The sequence below is a fragment of the Triplophysa dalaica genome, chromosome 20 (genome assembly GCF_015846415.1).
Source record: "Triplophysa dalaica isolate WHDGS20190420 chromosome 20, ASM1584641v1, whole genome shotgun sequence".
Taxonomy (NCBI): domain Eukaryota; kingdom Metazoa; phylum Chordata; class Actinopteri; order Cypriniformes; family Nemacheilidae; genus Triplophysa; species Triplophysa dalaica.
Genome location: NC_079561.1, coordinates 7,737,878 through 7,756,448, shown reverse-complemented (window position 1 = coordinate 7,756,448; position 18,571 = coordinate 7,737,878). Strand labels below are relative to the sequence as shown.

At 37.9% G+C, this 18,571-nt stretch overlaps 1 protein-coding gene across 1 annotated transcript; it reads right to left on the bottom strand.

Moving 5' to 3' along the window:
* Positions 1-244: 244 nt before the first annotated feature.
* pard6b (par-6 partitioning defective 6 homolog beta (C. elegans)) lies at positions 245-17,638 on the bottom strand. Its single transcript, XM_056733063.1, has 3 exons — positions 17,263-17,638; positions 15,573-15,795; positions 245-3,955 (listed from the first exon to the last, which is right to left on the bottom strand). Exons 1-3 carry the CDS (start codon positions 17,323-17,325, stop codon positions 3,078-3,080), a joined length of 1,164 nt encoding a protein of 387 aa, XP_056589041.1. The 5' UTR covers positions 17,326-17,638; the 3' UTR covers positions 245-3,077.
* Positions 17,639-18,571: the final 933 nt, after the last annotated feature.

Below are 18,571 nucleotides of genomic sequence, written 5' to 3'. Positions count from 1 at the left end.
CTTCAATTTTTTTTTTTTTAAAGATTTAACTTTGGTTGCGCTTTAACTTTAGTGTCTAATTAAAATATTTCAATAAAAGTTAAATGTAGTTTCAGAATTCCTTTACTCCATTTACACTAATAAATACATTATATACGAATGGTGGCCTTTTAATATAAATGTAAGCATCTCGCACACAACATTTATAACAGATGAAATTAACATTCTTTTATTATACAGCCAAACAGTTAAGAAACAACATCAGTGTTTTTCTACATATTAGTTTATTTAATCCGAGATTTGCTATAATACATGTGCATCTATGTCTCAATATATAGCATTAATCTTTTAAAAGTTTCATATTGCGAAACAAATTTACATTATGTAGTACTAATAAGAAAATACTGACAACTTTCAGTACAAATCTAAAGGATTTATCTGGCAAGCTCATTATCAAAAAAGTGAAATTGACACATGATAACGCTTAAAAGCCCATTTCTAAATCCCCTATAGGTGGTCATAGATATATGGTCTCCATTAGAAATGTAAAGATATTCACAGTTTGGAAAATAACAGGTTATATTCTTCATATTTCTAGTTCCAAAAAGGTTTCAGAATGAAGTTTCACCAAAGATGCTAGTGGACAAAAAATAAAACGCGAGATAAAAAAATAATGAGGTTTGTATGTCAAAATACATATATCTGTTTGAAAATAAATAAAACTTTTGTGGTTACAATCCCAAATCATGTGTAGTGGTTATTATAAAAATAAATTAACACAGCGAAAAACTCCATTCAATATGTTGCTTACACCTTGAATATGAATGATCTGTAAGAATAATGTATAATTATAGCTACAGTGCGTGTGCTACTACGAGCAGGTTTTGGTAATGTACATGATGTATTGTAAAGTGTAAGTGCCATGAAAAGCTTTGTGTGAAATGAGCGACATGCTCATAGCATCCAGTGTTTAGATTTCTCATCAGCTTTTATGCAGGTGAGACAGCAGTATTTAGAAATGAAAGGCTATCTCGGCTAAATCTCAGACAGCAGATCTGAACCGTATGGGTTTACAGTGAGGCACATCTTTCCCTCAGTGCATGTTGACACAAATTGTGATCTTATACTTAAGCTTACAAAATCAAGCATGTCTCTATGATACCCATGTGTAAGGACAAAAGAGGGATATGTGTACCTATGGTAATAGCCTCTTGAAGGAATGCTTTGACAAAAGAGCTTAAAGTCCCTGTGAACAAGAAGTTGCAATCGTTTTTACTTGCGTATTTTGATGCATTTCCGAGTGAAACTAAATTTTAAATGAGGAAAAATGTGGCCGTGGCTTTTGTCTTTCTCTGCTGTTTCATTGGATGTATAAAAGCAAACCTACAGTTGAAGGGGAGGAGTTAACATATGCTGTCAAAGGCGTCTAACATACATCATTTAAGATGGATAGTCATTACAGGACGGAAGTGCATTTTTAGAGTTTAACTGAAGTTTATGAAGGCGCACAGATTAAAGAGAATCACAAACATTGATAAACTATTTACAATAAACGCTGCAATATTTCAGGAAAAATAGGCATTGTCCTTTTTAATTTCACTGGGACTTTACCGTTTGTTCATAAAGATGGATGTTTATCATTCAAATATAACAATTATATATCAAGTTGGAAGGTCCACCCTTGCCTTACACAAAGCGTGGAGTGTTTGTAAAGGTGTGGAAGTTAGATACGGAGAGAAAGTGTTAACACCATTAAATGTGAATTTTCAGAGACGTAATGTTCCGGGGCCAAGATTTCAGCCAGGCAAGTTCGCAGAGCATATCTTAAAAAAGATTAAGATTAAAGGGAAGGTATCCATCAAAAAATAAATTCTTTCATCATTTATACGCCCTCATGTGATTCCAAACCTGTATGACTTTCTTCTTCAAAGCACGAAATAAGGTATAATGAAGAATGTTTGTTACCAAACAACACTGACCCGACTGTATGGATAAAAAACATTTCATGAAATATCTTAATTTATGTTCTACAGAAGAAAGAGTCCTATACAAGTTTTAAACCAGATGAGGGTGAACAAATGCTGACATATAGGCAAACCATCCCTTTAGACCACATTTACTAAATCGCATTTGTTCTGCGCCTAAATTTCAGAATCTCTGATGTAACTGTATGCTTGCCTGGTGCAATGTGTGGACCCCCAAAGATACGTACAGTTCACACATCATCTAAAAAAACATCCCTGTGAATATTCAATGCCAATCAGTTTTTTCTTCTCTCTAATTCGCTTGCAACACTTGAGGCTTACAGACACTCTTCATACATGAAACATCCTTGTGTCCACTTCAGAGTGCACAATAACATCACAATGTATTCCAATCCCACAGGGTCACATGGGTAAAAAAAACACAGAGCAGGAAGATAGCCCTTGTCAAACAAATTGGTAAAAAATAAAAAATACCATTATATGACAAAATATGACAATAATCTGTATTTTTGCTATGATTAAAAAATTGAAAATGTACACACTATCTTAACCGAGGCAGCAGTCTAAAACTTTGAAATGTCCAACTAAGCTTTAAAAATAATGATGTTCTAACAATATCCACCTAGCCTCCGGAAACATTCATGATAACCTTAGTGCTGTAGACAGGAAATGATGAAAAGCACAATTCAGCATTCCTTCTTAACTTGACAGTAGTAACTCTGAGCGGGTTACCATGGCAACACAGACGCTGGGTAAGCCACCCTACTTTGATCTCTGTCATAATGCTAAAGCACTCGTAAGGGAGGGGTTGTCAAAGTCAAAGATTGTCATGATTCATATGGTGTCAAGTTGTTGAGATCACCCTGCAGATATCTGCATTTTTCAAACAGTCTGACACAGGCAGTTCATTATTACTTATACAGCAGCTATTTTGGTACTGTGCTGCTCTCAGTGGTGATGTGGTTATAAAGAGGTCCTATAAGGTGCTGTGGTCTCCTCTCTCGTTCCCACACTCTCTGGTTGCTGAATATATAGCCATGCTATACTAGTCTTATGGCACACAAAAGTGCGTATTGGCATGTGTTTCACAAGGTTTGTGTTGGATCACTGTCTTTATAGTGTAATAACTGTGCCTTCTTCCTCTAGATTACATCTCTCCAGGCCCCTCTCGCGGGCATTCAGAGACCCCGTACTGACACTCGTTGCCATGGTACCATTGGAGGGTCTGAGATTGAGGTGGGGTTCATATCTGGGCAGAGCGGGCATGCTGGAGCTGGCTGTCGCCTGTGCAACTGCCTGTGGAATGAGTTTAGTCTCGCCGTTACCCTCAATCACCAGATCTTCATCCTCATCGCTCTCCTCATCCGGTTCATAGTTCTGAATAATATGAGATGGAGTCATTCCCATGGAGACCGGCGTGGAGTAATTGTAGAAACACGTACTGCTGTCCGAGGATCGTCCCGAGCTGCCGGATGTGGCCCCACCTCCGCTGTTGATATGGCGTACTACGTTATTGCGCTGATTGGCCGGTTTGACCGTTATAATGAGGTTGTGGCTATTAGCGATCATCATGTCCGTTACTTGGTCCAGGGACTTTGCAGCCACCTCAATGCCATTGACCTCCAGCACTTCATCATTGACGGCCAGCAGGCCCGTGCTCTCTGCCAGGCCTCCGGGGACCATGCGGGAGATGAAGATGCCCGGAACCTTCTCCAGGCCTTGGGGAGTGACACGTACACTGGAACCATCGCGTATGTAGAAGCCCAGCGGTTTCTCCTGGCCGTGTTTGTAGAGACGAACACGACGGTGTGTTTCTGGTAGGATGTCCACATCGATGATGGACGAAACTGGGCGGAAGTCTTTGGGCAGGCTGATGATGAATGGAGGCTTCTTTTTGTTGGCGTCCGGGCGAAGAAGTACTGCAGCGAGAGCTGCGGGGGTCTTCTTACGGGTCACACTGTCCGTGCCGAATGCAGAGTAGTCGGCCTCCTCTGCACAGGAAAAAGAGAGGGAATGTTATGTAAGGCATGTGACGAAAACGCTTATTAATGAATTCCCATGAAATCAAGTTAAAATCAAGTTTTTTATGTCTGCTACCTTTAACACTTTTTTATGCAAGTTGACAAAATTTGCTTTTAGCAGACATACACTTTTATAATGTATGGAATGAGAATATCCATTTCCCTAACTCAACTTACAAACAAGCATCAAAATCATGTTTCATGGCTGTGTCATAACTGGAGTGTAAATATTAAATAGGGCTGCACAACACTGAAGAAAAATGCGATATGGAATAACTTGCTAAATAATGCAATATACAATATGTGATGCTATAATGCTGTTTGTAAAGTGACAAAGTCAGTTATATAAAAATATACATTTAAATTATATTAAATTGTATTGTAAAAAAAAAAATCTTGGAAAATAAAGGATAATTATAACTTCTGAACATCGTTGTTTTTCTGTTGCAGAAGATAAAAACTAAAAACATTGCCATAGTGCAATGCGCACATTTGCAATATTAGAATCATTTCAATATATTGCGCATAATTCATTTTGAATCTCTCCCATGTCAAAATGTCAACTACCACAGAATGTTTTCTATTTTTGTTTACAATAATACATTACCAATGAAAATCTCTTCCACTGTAAATGTTTACCGGTCAACACGTCTTTTATTTGTTTTTGCAAGCCGAGGTATGAGCTGAAACTACTTCCTATGGTAGAGTTTCGTTCAAACTAAACCCAGACTATTCCTTTATATAATCCTTATTTTTATATTTAAATCAGAATTTTAATTGAAATTGACTATTAGAAATTACTGTACTTCCTTAGGAAATTCCAACACATCACACACTGATTCTTTTAAAATATCATTGGATTAAATTTAAATCTGTACACATAATCAAATGTGTTTCTCTGCTCTTGTTGAAATATTCCCACAGCCTTGTAAAGAGAGACTAACAGAAGATACCATAGCAGTGAATGCCTACTTGTTAGTTTCCCTCTGCCCCTCAGCTAATGTGTAATCTACTGTAAACCCAAGCCTCTCTCTCTCTCTCTCTCTCTCTCTCTCTCTCTCTCTAACTTTACGCCATTTATGAATTCCACAGGAGTTTACTCACATCCTGGACTCTTACCTGCAAGACATTCATACTCAAAATAAAAAATACAGTAGAAAGACAGTGAAAGATATATCTGGATCATGTGAATGGCTGGAAAAAGGCTAGGAACCTGAAAGTGTAACGCAATTCCATGTTTACAAAAAAACACATCAGGTCTCCTATTAACCGAAAGAGAACAATGGTTAACCTGAGAGTTGTAATCATTAACTTAAACCACCCATGTTATGAGATTATAACTAACATTGCAATTATGTTATTTATTGACCTTTCTTATCTGGGTCAGACAAGTTTTGTACTTCAGTGATGTGATTTCATGAATTTTCTCATGTATGTTAGTTTTAATGTATTTTAAATGCAAATGTTCCCCAGTGCTTAATAAACCTGTGTTCACACTTTACTTAATTTTTTAAGATGCTAGCGTCTGTTTTACACTGAGTGCGTTTTCTTTTTTCTCATAAACGGTGTAAGCAAAACCTGCTCGGCAGAGGTATTTTTCTTGACCATTACTCCAATTTCGCGCTGCATGTAAACGCCTTTACCGGTTTTCATTTTGCTTCAGTGCGCATGTCTGACAGTGCAATAGTAAAGGTTCCAAACGGAAGTTAAAGTAAAATAACACGTAAAAATTAAGAACTATTCATATGAGGTTACTACGGATATGAGAATAGACATAATAATACAGCTTCTGACATTTTTTATTACTAAACTGACTATCGACGACGATAGAGTGCTTTTGAGCTGCAGATCTTTTCTGGAAAAAACGCCCTACGTCAAGGACCTTTTTCACAGCTAACCAATGACAGAGACCTGTGTAACCAAAGTTAGTTTAATGCTTACTTTCAATAACCTCTGATTGCATTTCTAGCGTGAAATTAGTATTGTAGTTTTTAAATATGTGATTGTTTTTTGCAAAGACGCTCTCTATTTATAATTCAAATAGAATTACATAACGCTGCCTCTCTAAGCTGGCTTTGTGCACAAATGCTATCTTTGAACTTTGCTGGGTGCTATTTGTAATGCTGCAAGCATTTCTTTACCAAAAAAGCGCCATTGTCAACTTTGACTTCTTGTCAAAATAAAGTCAAGTGTGACCAAGACTAGCTGTTAACAGAACCTTTGGTTGTTTTATTGGTTCAATGCTGCTCCGCCATCAAGTTTAAGTGTTTTTAATCCAATGCAGACATAAGGTTTTTGTAAGTTTGTTTATATATATGTACAGTAGTATTCAATAAGTTGTTTATATAATTATGTGTTGACATCAGTTGTGAAAATCTACAATATTGACCTAACCTGACCGAAAAAAACTAATCCATATGCTCAGCCCTTGTTCTTTGTGGTGTTTGTTGGACCATGTTTAAAAAAAAAAAAGAGACTTTGAGTAGCATGTGATTCATGTGAACATATTTAAATTTAGATCAAATCAGGCATAACACTTTCTGTCTCTTTCTCTTTCTCTCTCTCTCGCTCTCTCTCGCTCTCAAACACACAAGTATAAGCTATGCGATTTGCTGGAGCAATCAAGCATGTATGCAGATCTTTTTCATCTCCTCCAGCGTCCCTCTTCTACTTGCCTTATCTGCTCCACTCATCCACATTAAAGCTTAACAATGGCTTCATAGACATGTTGAAGGGCATCATGGGAAGTTCCCAAGGGCCACTCAAACAGGCACAAACTAGCTTTTCTAGTATATATTGGAAGTATATATTGAAGAAACCCAACCTGTGATATACATGTTATACATGTAGTTCCACACAAACCTCTTTCATTTTACTTCTTTAATGGAAGATCACCGGCTCTTTGTGAAACCTGATGCCGTCACTATGGAAACCAGTCCGGTCATAATGACCCATTATAAACATGAAAGAGACAGACCTGTGTTCTAATGACACACAAAAACACACACACATGCCACCCCTATATATAGGTATGCAAGACTCCTTTAAAGAAAAATTTTAATTCTATCATCATGTACTAACCCTCTTGTCTTTTCGAACCTTTATGACTTACTTTATTCTGCAGAACACAAAAAAAATATCACTTTAATATGTGTAATTCTAAATTGTTTACTAAACCTCTAGACATTCCAAATAAACAAATAAAACGAGGCATAAGACTTATCGGTATCCTTCTACATGTCACCTGGTTGGTTTATATACCAAAATGATTGTACATTCACACTTGGTTGAGAAGTACACAAGGGCGTTCGTGATCAGAATCCCACGAGGGGTGTGAAAACAATAGAGATGGCACACCGTGCCTCTGCTCAACACAAATTAAGAGACGGGTTCATCTCATCCAATATTCAGAAGCTCTGTGGAAGACTTTATGAAAGCCGCGCTGCGCTGGCTCATGTTTCACATTTGTGAATGTCTCATTCAGGGGTTTTTCTTTGCGTGTGGCTACTGTGCAACTTTCTGTTTACTGTCTGACTCCACACAGCACCTCACAGAGAAATGCATCTTGGTAATTCAGACCAGTAGCTGCTGACAGTATGACAGCATGCATGCAACATTTCTGCTGCTTTTAGTTTAAATCTGGACATCTCCCACATGGTGAGTGTGTGCATTCCGTTCCAGTCACGGTGCAATACCGGAGGGGGTGGAGAGGGAGGTTACGAAAGAGGAGAGAACCAGATTGAAAGACTAAAGGTTTATGGGAAAAAAAAAAATAAATGTTAGTGGTGCTGCTATTTTGGGCTCACTGTGTGTTTACTTCAGCAGCAGTACTGAGATTGAGTAAAACCTCTACTGATAACAGAGAGCACGAGCAAAGCCTGAAGCTGCGAAACATGGGAAAAGCCTTTGAGAATAAGTCACGCTTAAAGAAAAAGAAGGATAAGAACAAGAGGATGAGAGGGGAAGTGAATGAAGCTTATGAAATCATGAAAATGCCGGTTGCTCTAGAAAGCTGGCATTAAGTAAAGATGGCAACTATTCTTAAAGAAGTTATACATTTATACAATCAAGAAGATTGTTTGGTAAATCTTCAGGTCTCTATGTTTCATATAATGGGAGTCTATGGGGTCCACCTGTCTTAAGAGTTCCTAAAGCAGATAATTCAAAAAGAGCGCCTCCTGGCGACACAATGACGTCTAGTGAAGCGAATTGTTCGATATTTTCATAATTTTTAATAATATTAGTCATACTGTGCTGCCTCTGCACACGTCCCATTTTTACTGTTGATCTTCTTGTAGTATTTTGTGGCAGATGGCCTGCCAGCGTCTGGTGCGTTTTGCGCCACCTGCAGAAATGGAGTGTTGAGCGACTGTCGCTTTTTTTTTGGAATTATTTGCTTTAGGAACTCTGATACAGGTGGACCCCATAGACTCCCATTATATGAAGCAAAGAGAGCTGCGGATTTACCAAACTATCTTCTTTATGGTTCTACTCAAGAAAAAAATGTCACCTTCATGTCGGATGACCTGGGGGTGAGTAAATATTCAGCAAATTGGAGTTTTTGGGTGAACTATCCCTTTAAGTTTGAAGCCTCTCACTTAAATAATAACAACAGCATAGACCAGCAAAGAAGAAATATGTTAGCTATGATCAAGCCACCTTAGTCTGAGACTATGCTTTTCCAAATACAACTTTATTATAAGAGTATAACTGGCATCCCATTTTACTCTTACAGGCAACCATTAATGTCTGTCACAGCTGCTGCTTAAAACCAAAGAAAACTATTTACTCAAGCTTGTTTAACCTGGAATATTCTTCAGTGATGCAGAGCACATCAATGCTTTGATAAGGGTCATTACCTTTATAATGCTAAAGGTTGTTCTGATATATTTACAGTCAAGGAAAAAACTGTAATAAATAAAGGGTGTGCAGTGTGCGTGTTTAATAAGTGTGTGTGGGTGGAATGACTCCTCCTGTCAAATCACTACTGCCGCATTCATCCGTTTTATTCATGCTGACGATGCTCATTGTTCTCTCTCCCACCTCATCTTTATCTCTCTCTCCCTTTCTGACACAGTCACTGTCTCTCAGGGGCTTTCATGACTGTTTCGCTAACCAGGATGTGAGCTTGTTTCTGCAGGGTTTGTTTGGCCTGGTCCCTAGTCTAAATCTCTGAACACAGGCCGACACTGAACGTTTTGCGCATTAATCCTAGCTGGGACCCCCTTTTCTCAAGTTTCTACAGGAAACCCACACCTTCTCTCTGTCCGCCTCTGATACTATCAAGAATGTGCACAGGTAAAGGTCACATGGTCATGGTTCGTTTTACTGCTCTGAGGTTAATCATACATAGCTTCATCATAAAGCACTAAAGCCGCACTAAAGACACAGTCATCAGCATTCCTAACTTATGACAGAGGTAATAAAAAATTATTCTGTTATATATTTAGGTTGGGTTAGGCCAACAACGAAACTACACATCATGACACTCTTTAAAGTTAGGCGGTTCATGGCCAGAATAATCTACACTACACAGTTTGTTAAAATGCAGGGGCTTCTCTGCTGAAAGTGAAACTATGTGCAACTGTTGAATTTGTGGGTCACAGAAGCCACGTTTCGGCACAGCATGGCAAACGTGTGCCGCATTCACACCGCATATGTACTCCAATACGTACTGAATATGCACTGCAAACGGAGTATGTGTAGCAGGCATTAAACGTTTAAGATATCTATTAGACAGCATATCAATGGAAATCGGTTTGATTAGAATATTTGAAAAAATACATAGAAAAAAATATTATACACAAGAAAGCATACACAGTTTTTCATTGACCCTCTCATGTGGTAACTGGTAATAATATATATAACACTCCAAACATACAAAACATGCATACACTTTTTTTTAATTTAACTTTAATAAAATATTTGTAAAGAAGTGAAGATGTCAATTAAATGTCCCAAGTTAGACATAATTTTTGCCCACTACTTCTATATGACCAATCACAACGGTAAATTATCAGTAAAATATCATGAGAATCCAAAAATGTCACACAATGGTATAGGATTTATTGAAACATCACATAACTATATAATAAATTATTTAAAAACTGCTAAAATTCAGCAGCACAGCCCTAAACACGTGTTGAATAGAAAACATTGTACATTATTTGTTAGCAACTTCTCCTTTCATGTAAAACAGGATAAACTAGTGACCAGGTGCCGGATTCACAAAACTATTCATAAGAATATCTTAATTTTTGTCGTAAGAATAAAATAATATGATTACACTGGCTTGCTCAGGTGGTAACTGTAGATGTTTATCTAATAAACTTTACTTGTGTCACAACAAGCACGTCGCATTCTTATATAGTATATATTTTTGCTTTAAACGTCATTTATGATCGCACGTTAGCTAATATGTTAGTTATAACATAGTTATATAAAACATATACTTATTATAATACTTTTTGTGTTTGACTACGGCATAATACTTGTGACCCTCTACGCTTCTTGTCACTTTGTCCCAGAACAATGTAAAAAGCACCCTGTGTTTAATAATGAAAGCTAAAGTGAGGGCACTAGACCTTATCATTATTATATCAAAATAAATATTCCTTAATGCCAGTAAACGTCAAAATTATGATTCTGGCTCAGAACAATACACGTCACATCTGAAACAACCAAATATATCTATTAAACATCTTACCTTTTGAGATCAAAGACAACCTTGAGGCTGTTGTAATTTTAAGATGATATTTACGACCGCATTTTGTTTAGAGAATTTGGATTCTTCTAATTTTTTTCCTAAAATCAATCTTGAAGCAAGTTTTTTTGGGGGAATACGTGACATGCCTAACTTTTTTCAACATGTCAGTTAAGAAGAATTTTCTTCTTAAGAATGTTTTGTGAATCCGGCCCCAGGTCCATTTCCGCCCAACAATAGGAAAATAACAGAAAGTATACTTTCTTAATAACACTTAATAACACTTCCATGCTCTTTTGCTCTATGGTCCCTCACTTCTACATGTTTATAAATGGCTTCATTCCTCACACCCATCTGTAGCTATGCTGTCTTCTCTAATCTAACCAGCAGAAGTGATCACAGTCTGACCACATTCCACACAATGTGCAGTGTGAGCCCTCCCCAATCCTGCAGCTAACTGCCCCTTCCCCCCAAAAACACAGCCTCATCCACCACACAGCATACCCTTCACCCCTCTTTCATCTCTGTTAGTTCATTCCCTCTCCGCTTCACTGACAACACTGAACTGATCGCATTTGCCCTCTTTACCCAACAGAGAGAGTGAAGTGGCCAGCAAATACCCCTCCACACTCAAAGCATTCGACTCCACACCAGACTTTCCATCTCCCACCTGTTGCTTATAGGTGAACAAAGACCTGCTTTCCATCAACAGCGCTAAAATGTAAATTTATAACTCCACTATTAAATAAATTGCAATCATTTGAATATGACGAAGTTTAGACGTAATAAATGAAGTTAAACAAATACAAATCATATTGTTGAGTGCCATTATTAAATATAATGAAACATGCTTTACAATGATGTGGTGTATTCAGCATATGACAGAACATTAACATGTTATACTGAGGTCATAGTAGATTTTTTGTTGGAAGTCGCCAGCATTGAAATGATACGGTTGACCCGAAAAAAACAATCACATTTCAGTCTTTAAAAGGTCAAGTGTGGTGAACTTCAATTTATCCGTGTGGTGATCTGAATTGACATAATGTGATGGTGTGTTACTTGTACAGGTGTGATCTTAGAGGAAGTGAGAATAATATTAATTTCCAATTTTGTATAATACAGCTTCAATAACTATCACATTTTGTTGCCCATAAACACATTGCTCTGCTGAGAAAGTTTGCATTCAAAAAGTCTAGTATGACCGCAGAATTCCGGTTACACCAACTCTGTGACTTTCAAAAAAACGCCTTGTTTTCAGGTAGCTTAAACCATCCTGCTTCCACTCTGCTACCCCAGCACAATGACATGACAGTGTTTCTGTCACAACGCGACATTCCCTGACCCTGGAATTCCTCTCCCTTATTAAACCGGCTCCTCCTAAAACTGAAACCGCAATAAAAGCTGCAGACGTCACTGGTGTCAGTAAAAACACGAACCCACCCCTGTGCCCTGATTCAGCCCACTGGTTCAATGAATGGAAAAGTAAACAAATTTGTGGTATCAGGAAATAAAGAGGCAGAGGAGAAGCGAAGAGAAACATGTGTCACGGCATGAAACTATGCACCTGCATAGAAATTCTTTCACGAACCACACCTCTGTAAGTCACATGCGGAAGAAACTATGAAATTAATGTAAAAATAAATAAAAATAACGTGTAATGAATGATCCAATAAAATGTAATGAGGGAGCTAATAATAGTAACAGTCCGAGACAGCAGGTGTAATTGTACTAGAAGGACTAAAAGTATTTAGTGACTCATCAGTTAAACATGTAAAACTAAAAAAAGTGCACAGGGTCGGACTCTTAAGACACGTAATTGATTACTTGTTTACAAGTAACAATTATTTCATTTACACATGAAAGCAAGCAAGAAACAGGGAGTAATGAGTAATTGATGAGCAAGATGAAGTTACTTCAGAATGTATATTGGAGTGTTTTATATAAAGAATTGACACATTAATAAAGAAAATTCTAATTTGTGTGTGGGACCAAGTTTGATATATTTGAAAAGGCTCAAATTTTGTTTAGCGACGGATAGATTGTTTGGGATTAACAGTCTAATCTAGGTTTTTTTATAATATTAGTTTTACAATTTTCATCATTTTGTTGCATAATTATTAAAGATGCATCGGCCGATAATCGGTATCGGTCGATAACAGCATCAGGGACGATATATTGTGTCAATTAAAAGTGGACAGGAAAATTTGCACTCTGTAGAAAATGCTAAGAAACATCACCAGTTGGATGTTCAATATTAATAGAGATCATATGTATGGGATTATGTAAAAGCAGTCGGTTGTTATAACAGAAAGAAGCCCAGACATCGCGATAACAGCCCGCTGCTTGTACAATATCCCGCTTATTACACGGCTACTTGCCACATGAGAAATAAACTGGACATGAAATGTGAATTTGAAATATTCTATTAGCTCATTTTTCCCAAATGTAGACCTTCCACGAGGAAAAGTCGTCAATCTTCACGAACAGGCAAATTGGTTTAATCTTGCGTAAATATAAGATCATATATGTTATTAAAAGACATATTTATAAATATTTTTGTGTAATATTAAACTGCCTGCCTCAAAATGATTTGCAGTATCCGAGTTCCAGGGTGTTATTATAATTTTTTGAGTGGTTGTTATTTGAAAAGAACAACCCTTGGAATGTCGTTGAATCAAACATTCAGAAAATATTAATTTAATCTTTGGAATCGTAACGGCAGATACCAGTCTGAATAATCAGCTATCGGTATTTTGCTGAGTTTCACTATTCTACCAATTGAGCAGAATACCAGGAGACGAGGGGGGGATGAAGGTGAGGAATAGGTCGCTATTGAACTAAAGAATGAGGAGGAGAGAACGAGACGAAATACAAAGCAAAGTGACTCCCCATCAGCGAGCAAGCAGGATGTCTGATCAGGAAGACACATGATGCAAATAGGCACGCAGGTGCCAACACCCTTTAAGCCAGGAAACACCTCACGCAACAGTCGGCTATGCTAATGTTCTGTGTGTTTTGAATGTAGCTATCCCAGCATGCTCCAATCCCCTCTCAAGAATCCTATGTCATTAATTCCAACCAGCTATGGCCTCTTCACCGATGCCATGGCAACAGGTAAACAAGCATGGGACTGACGTATTGTGGCTAACCTGAAAAGCGAGCGTGTAACGTGGGACGGGCCACCTACAGAAACAAACTTAAAATATCGTTTTGATGTGCACATGCCATTTACACTCAAACAGCCAGGTCCGGCATGATGAGCTCAAGTCAAGCCACTTGAAAATGCAAAACAGACCAGGACAGAACAAAACCCAGAATTCCAAACACAGACACAGCGCACCACTCAAGAATGTCTCAGACCGACCCCCAACCCCCATGTGAGCTCCTACCACAGTAACGGCTACTTTAACCCTGATCATTGCATGTGTCCCGTTCCATTAAAACATCATTTGCTTTACTTTCGGTCCTAATATAGGGCACATATATGTGATTTAAAGCCCTGAATTCAACTAACATCATAGATTGTTATTCACATAACATTAAATGTGAATAGGATACTTGATCACATTATACTCTCTACTCAGATACCTTGTTAGGGTAATATCACATGTACTGTATCCATATGGAAAAAGCAATACCAGAATGCACTGGGGAAAAAATTCATCCAAGATGGCAGATGGAGACAAGTGAATCAATGTCTATAAATATATTTCACTAACGCAATTTGCGGTGTTACATTATGAATATGTCAAACTCTGTTGAAATCAGTTTTTGATTATATTTCTAGCATGCTTCAAATGAGGAGCACTATTCATTGCTAGTGTGCTAATCAGTCTAAATCCGTCACTTAGAGCGTCAAGTTTCAGTCTGGACACTGTCTTAGGTTGTAGACAGAAGGAAGGCTTCTGTAAAAAAACTTGTCTGTCTGTCTATATATATATAACTTTATCTATGTACCGTTTAGCCTACACAGCATAGCCTCTGTGTACATGAGGTTTAAAAGTGGGCTGATCTTAATGTGTGCTTCCGTGTCACAAGCCCTGCCATGGCAACAGGTCACAGCGTGGCGCCAGCGTCGACCGTGTAATTGAAACACAGGACACACAGCGTTACACAGTGACCCCTCTAATCTCCACCAACAAAGTGGCTTACTATCTATAGGTCATATGGCACACTAAAACAGCTAGAATGGGGCACCCCACAGACGGGACGCCCAACTGGGCCAAAACACGCCAAAAAGACACACAACGGTGATCAACGCCCATGTGTCAGCAGACAAATCTATACTGCTAATTTAAGTGATTTTAGGTGAGGGGTAAATGTCAAAATATGTTCAACCCAAATTAAGAAACACATGGCAACAGGAGCTTTAGGGAGATTTTGCAACAAACTAAAACTATGTAATATCAAACTTCCAAAACACATTGGACTTAAAACTGTAGCACACGACATCAAGATACAAACATAAATGCGTCTAATCAAAAGGCAACAGTGCTTTTATTCTGTAGAGTTTTGCCTGCTAGCTGAAAGATAAGTTATAACCGTACATTAAACTGACTTTTCTGACATGTACCTTGAGACTGGAGGCACTGTCGCATTAATATCTGATAGCATTGACATATCAACAAAACCACCACTTCTGGTCTAACAACTTCCTGGATCACAGTCATCTCCCCCCACGTATGTTATGAGTTAAAACAGCTTTTTGCACATCATCAACTATTTAAGAGTTCTACCTATTCTCATTGACCACCAAGCTGTGACCATATAACTAAAGATATAAACAAAATTAAAGCAGAGTTTTGCTGTGCGAGAGGTATATGGAGTTGAAGTTTGACCAGTCGTGAGGGACCAGTGACCCACTTCAAACACAACCCTCACCTTTCCGCTGCAGAAAGAGGCGGAGCAGGGGCGCTGCCATGGATATGGCTTTGTGGTAATTGTCATCATTGTTGATTGGCAGCAGGTCCCCATGGATGTCGGCGTAACCCACGAGCAGGTCCACGTTAGGGATCCGGTGCACGTGCTGGAGCAAACCGTAGAACTCATCGAAGCGTCCCGGCTTTGACCGGTCCAAAGAGAATCGCCTGAATTCAGCTCCAAACTGGAACAGACATCAATACACAATACATATGAAAAAACAGCAAGACATATTAAAGTGAATACGTCAGAAAACACAACTCTTCCGTCAACACCTGACTTCTATTTCTTCTCTACTCTTTATATAAAAATAAATTTAAAAAAACTCTAATTTAGCTTTGTATACTGTGTTAGGCTATATGAGACCAGTCTTCTTTTTTGATTGCACTTATGCTTTTGTTGTCCTTATGCGGTCCCAATTGCTTCCTTGGCTTACCCCACCTGTAAGTCGCTTTGTATAAAAGCGTCTGCTAAATGACTAAATGTAAATGTAATGAATAAATGCTAATTACGCAAATATTGTTATCGTTTATCAATAGTGAGTCATATGCTTCCGATGCATGATTTTGTCTGTAATGTCTGACACAGACATAATAGTTTAGCAAATACTAGGTTTATTTTGAAAATAAACTGTGAAACTAAATGGTCTATAGCTGATTCATTACAACTAATTTTAGACTAGCTGCATTTAAAACACCAAATTCCTATTGTCACAGGACAAAAACAGGCAAGAATTGTGTTGCAAAAATGTAATGAGAGGTAACTGGTCAGATTAGATTGTTTCATGACTTGTAATAAGTTATAAAGATATTTGTAATGTGACGCATGTCAGGTCTAGATTATTATGGTATGTCAATGATAAAGCAGTCCTGTATTTTGTGTTGGTGGAAGTGTGACTAGGACTTTGTTGTTTGACTTTGTTGGAGAAATATATAAACAAAATAAGAACAAAATCGTGGTCTAAAAAGTTGTTCCTACTTATAAGACCACAGGACTAACCAAACAAGAGCTTGTAATTGAAATTCTGAACGATTTAGACAGAATTTATACAAAAAATACACCTGTAATGTGCTCTCACGCTACATGTGATGAAAAGGTGTTTTGAAATACAGGTCGATTTACATAGACTTACATTCGCATACATTATTCGGAGCTGACGTGCGGTTTGATGTTTGATTTAACTTCCTCGAGAACAGTCAATATTTAATTTCCACAAACTTGATCTCGTGCTCGTGTTTTGTTTTGGAGGACAAGTTTGGAAAACATTTCCGATCGAAATGATCAGCAGTTTGTTTATTAGCAAATAGTAAAAGGCTAGGTAAAATGAACTTGATCAGCAAAACTTTCAATTCAGTTACTATTCATGCATCACTCGTTAAGTAACACTTATATAATACCTTGAAAATACATATTTTAGCTACTCCCATAAAATAAGTGACTGTCAAAACAGACAATCGATCCAACAACACAAACTCACACAACGTCACATCAGCAATTGTGTTCTCGCAATCCTGTAGAGTAAGTTCGAGGTTGACAAAAAGGACCAGGGCCATATAAGCGAACCTCAACGTCTAAAGTTCACATTAAAACTCTAACATTCGTCCGTTCTGTACAAACTAAAGAAAGTAATTGGCCCGTAGGGTACACGCACCTTGCTCTTCACCTCCACGGCGTTCAGAGTTCGGTTGCTCGGCGCTCGGTGGTTTTTGTTCATCTTTCCCAACCTGGACTCCTCCACAGAAACACACTTGCCCTCCCGCGGGCTGCGCTCATCCGCCTTCAGCTCGGATCCCTCCAAAACGGCTTTCCTAGGGTTAATCCGGTTAAAGGCGCGTATCTCGCGAGTCGCGACAACTCCGTGGCTTCGCCTGTATTGTTATCCGAGTCGAGTAGCAACGGCGACGCCTGTCAACTGAACGTGCTCCGAAACTCTGCCCTGACCCTGCCTCTCACAAGCACACAAACGCACTCACCCACGCTCTGCCACACTGTACTGGATGGCCTGTCTGTGACGCTGCATGCACCCAGGAAACACAACGTAAAAAGACGCTCCTGTCAAGCCCGCCCCCTCTGGACACGAAGGAGACTCGTTGTTGTAAGTAGCGGGACGTACATTACCAGGCCTTGTCCTTTAATTAGAAAAAATGAAATAGCGTAATACTTTGAAATATTCTGGAATACACGTAAACACGGTAATTATGTAGTAACATGTAAAATAAACTATCAAATGTCCATGTAACAGTGTGTGTGTGATACAATTACTGTATTATAGTATATTGGATTTTTGTTTTGGTAGAAATAGAAAAAGCTAATTCTTCCACTCTGCCAATGACATCTTTATCAACTATATACTGACATTTTACTCCTCTTAACTCATAAACTGTAAAACATTGTTCTGTATTAGTTCAGTCATACATCGTGTTTTTACATTGAACTCTTTGCTTTTGGAAGATCAGCAAAATAATGAATCTTGAAAAATGAAATTTAAATGCATATGTGAAAGACAAATGCAACTCAATAAACACTACTAATAACATCTCATTGTGTATCATAATCAGTGTTGGGTGTAACCAGTTACTAAGTAATTAGTTACTGTATTTTAATTCACTTTTCCCCTTTGATGTACTTAAACTAAATAGTTTGTGAAATATATGCATGTGCAGTAGTGTAATTGACATCAAAATTCAAAGTCTTACTTTAAAATCTGTGCTCACATTTGTAATACTTTGGTCAGTTAATAATATTATTTATTTGAATGAATTTAATAAGCCGTTTCATGTCTTTCCTTGAATCACTTAACTAATCAAGGTCGATGTAGGATATAGAAATTAATAAGTAATGAGTAACTAAATACTTTTTGGACAGAGTAATTTGGACAGTAATCTAATTACACTATTGAATATGTAATGAGTAACTAGTAATTAATTACTTTTTCAGAGTAACTTACCCAACTCTGCTTA

What these genes read in the sequence shown, in the direction of transcription:
- pard6b (XM_056733063.1), bottom strand. Translation starts at nt 17,325, where the DNA reads ATGAACAAAAACCACCGAGCGCCGAGCAACCGAACTCTGAACGCCGTG. An exon ending in CCGTGGAGGTGAAGAGCAAG is followed by an intron (nt 15,796 to 17,262) that starts GTGCGTGTACCC and finishes TGTCTGTTCCAG; the next exon opens with TTTGGAGCTGAATTCAGGCG. An exon ending in CCTCTTTCTGCAGCGGAAAG is followed by an intron (nt 3,956 to 15,572) that starts GTGAGGGTTGTG and finishes TTTCCTGTGCAG; the next exon opens with AGGAGGCCGACTACTCTGCA.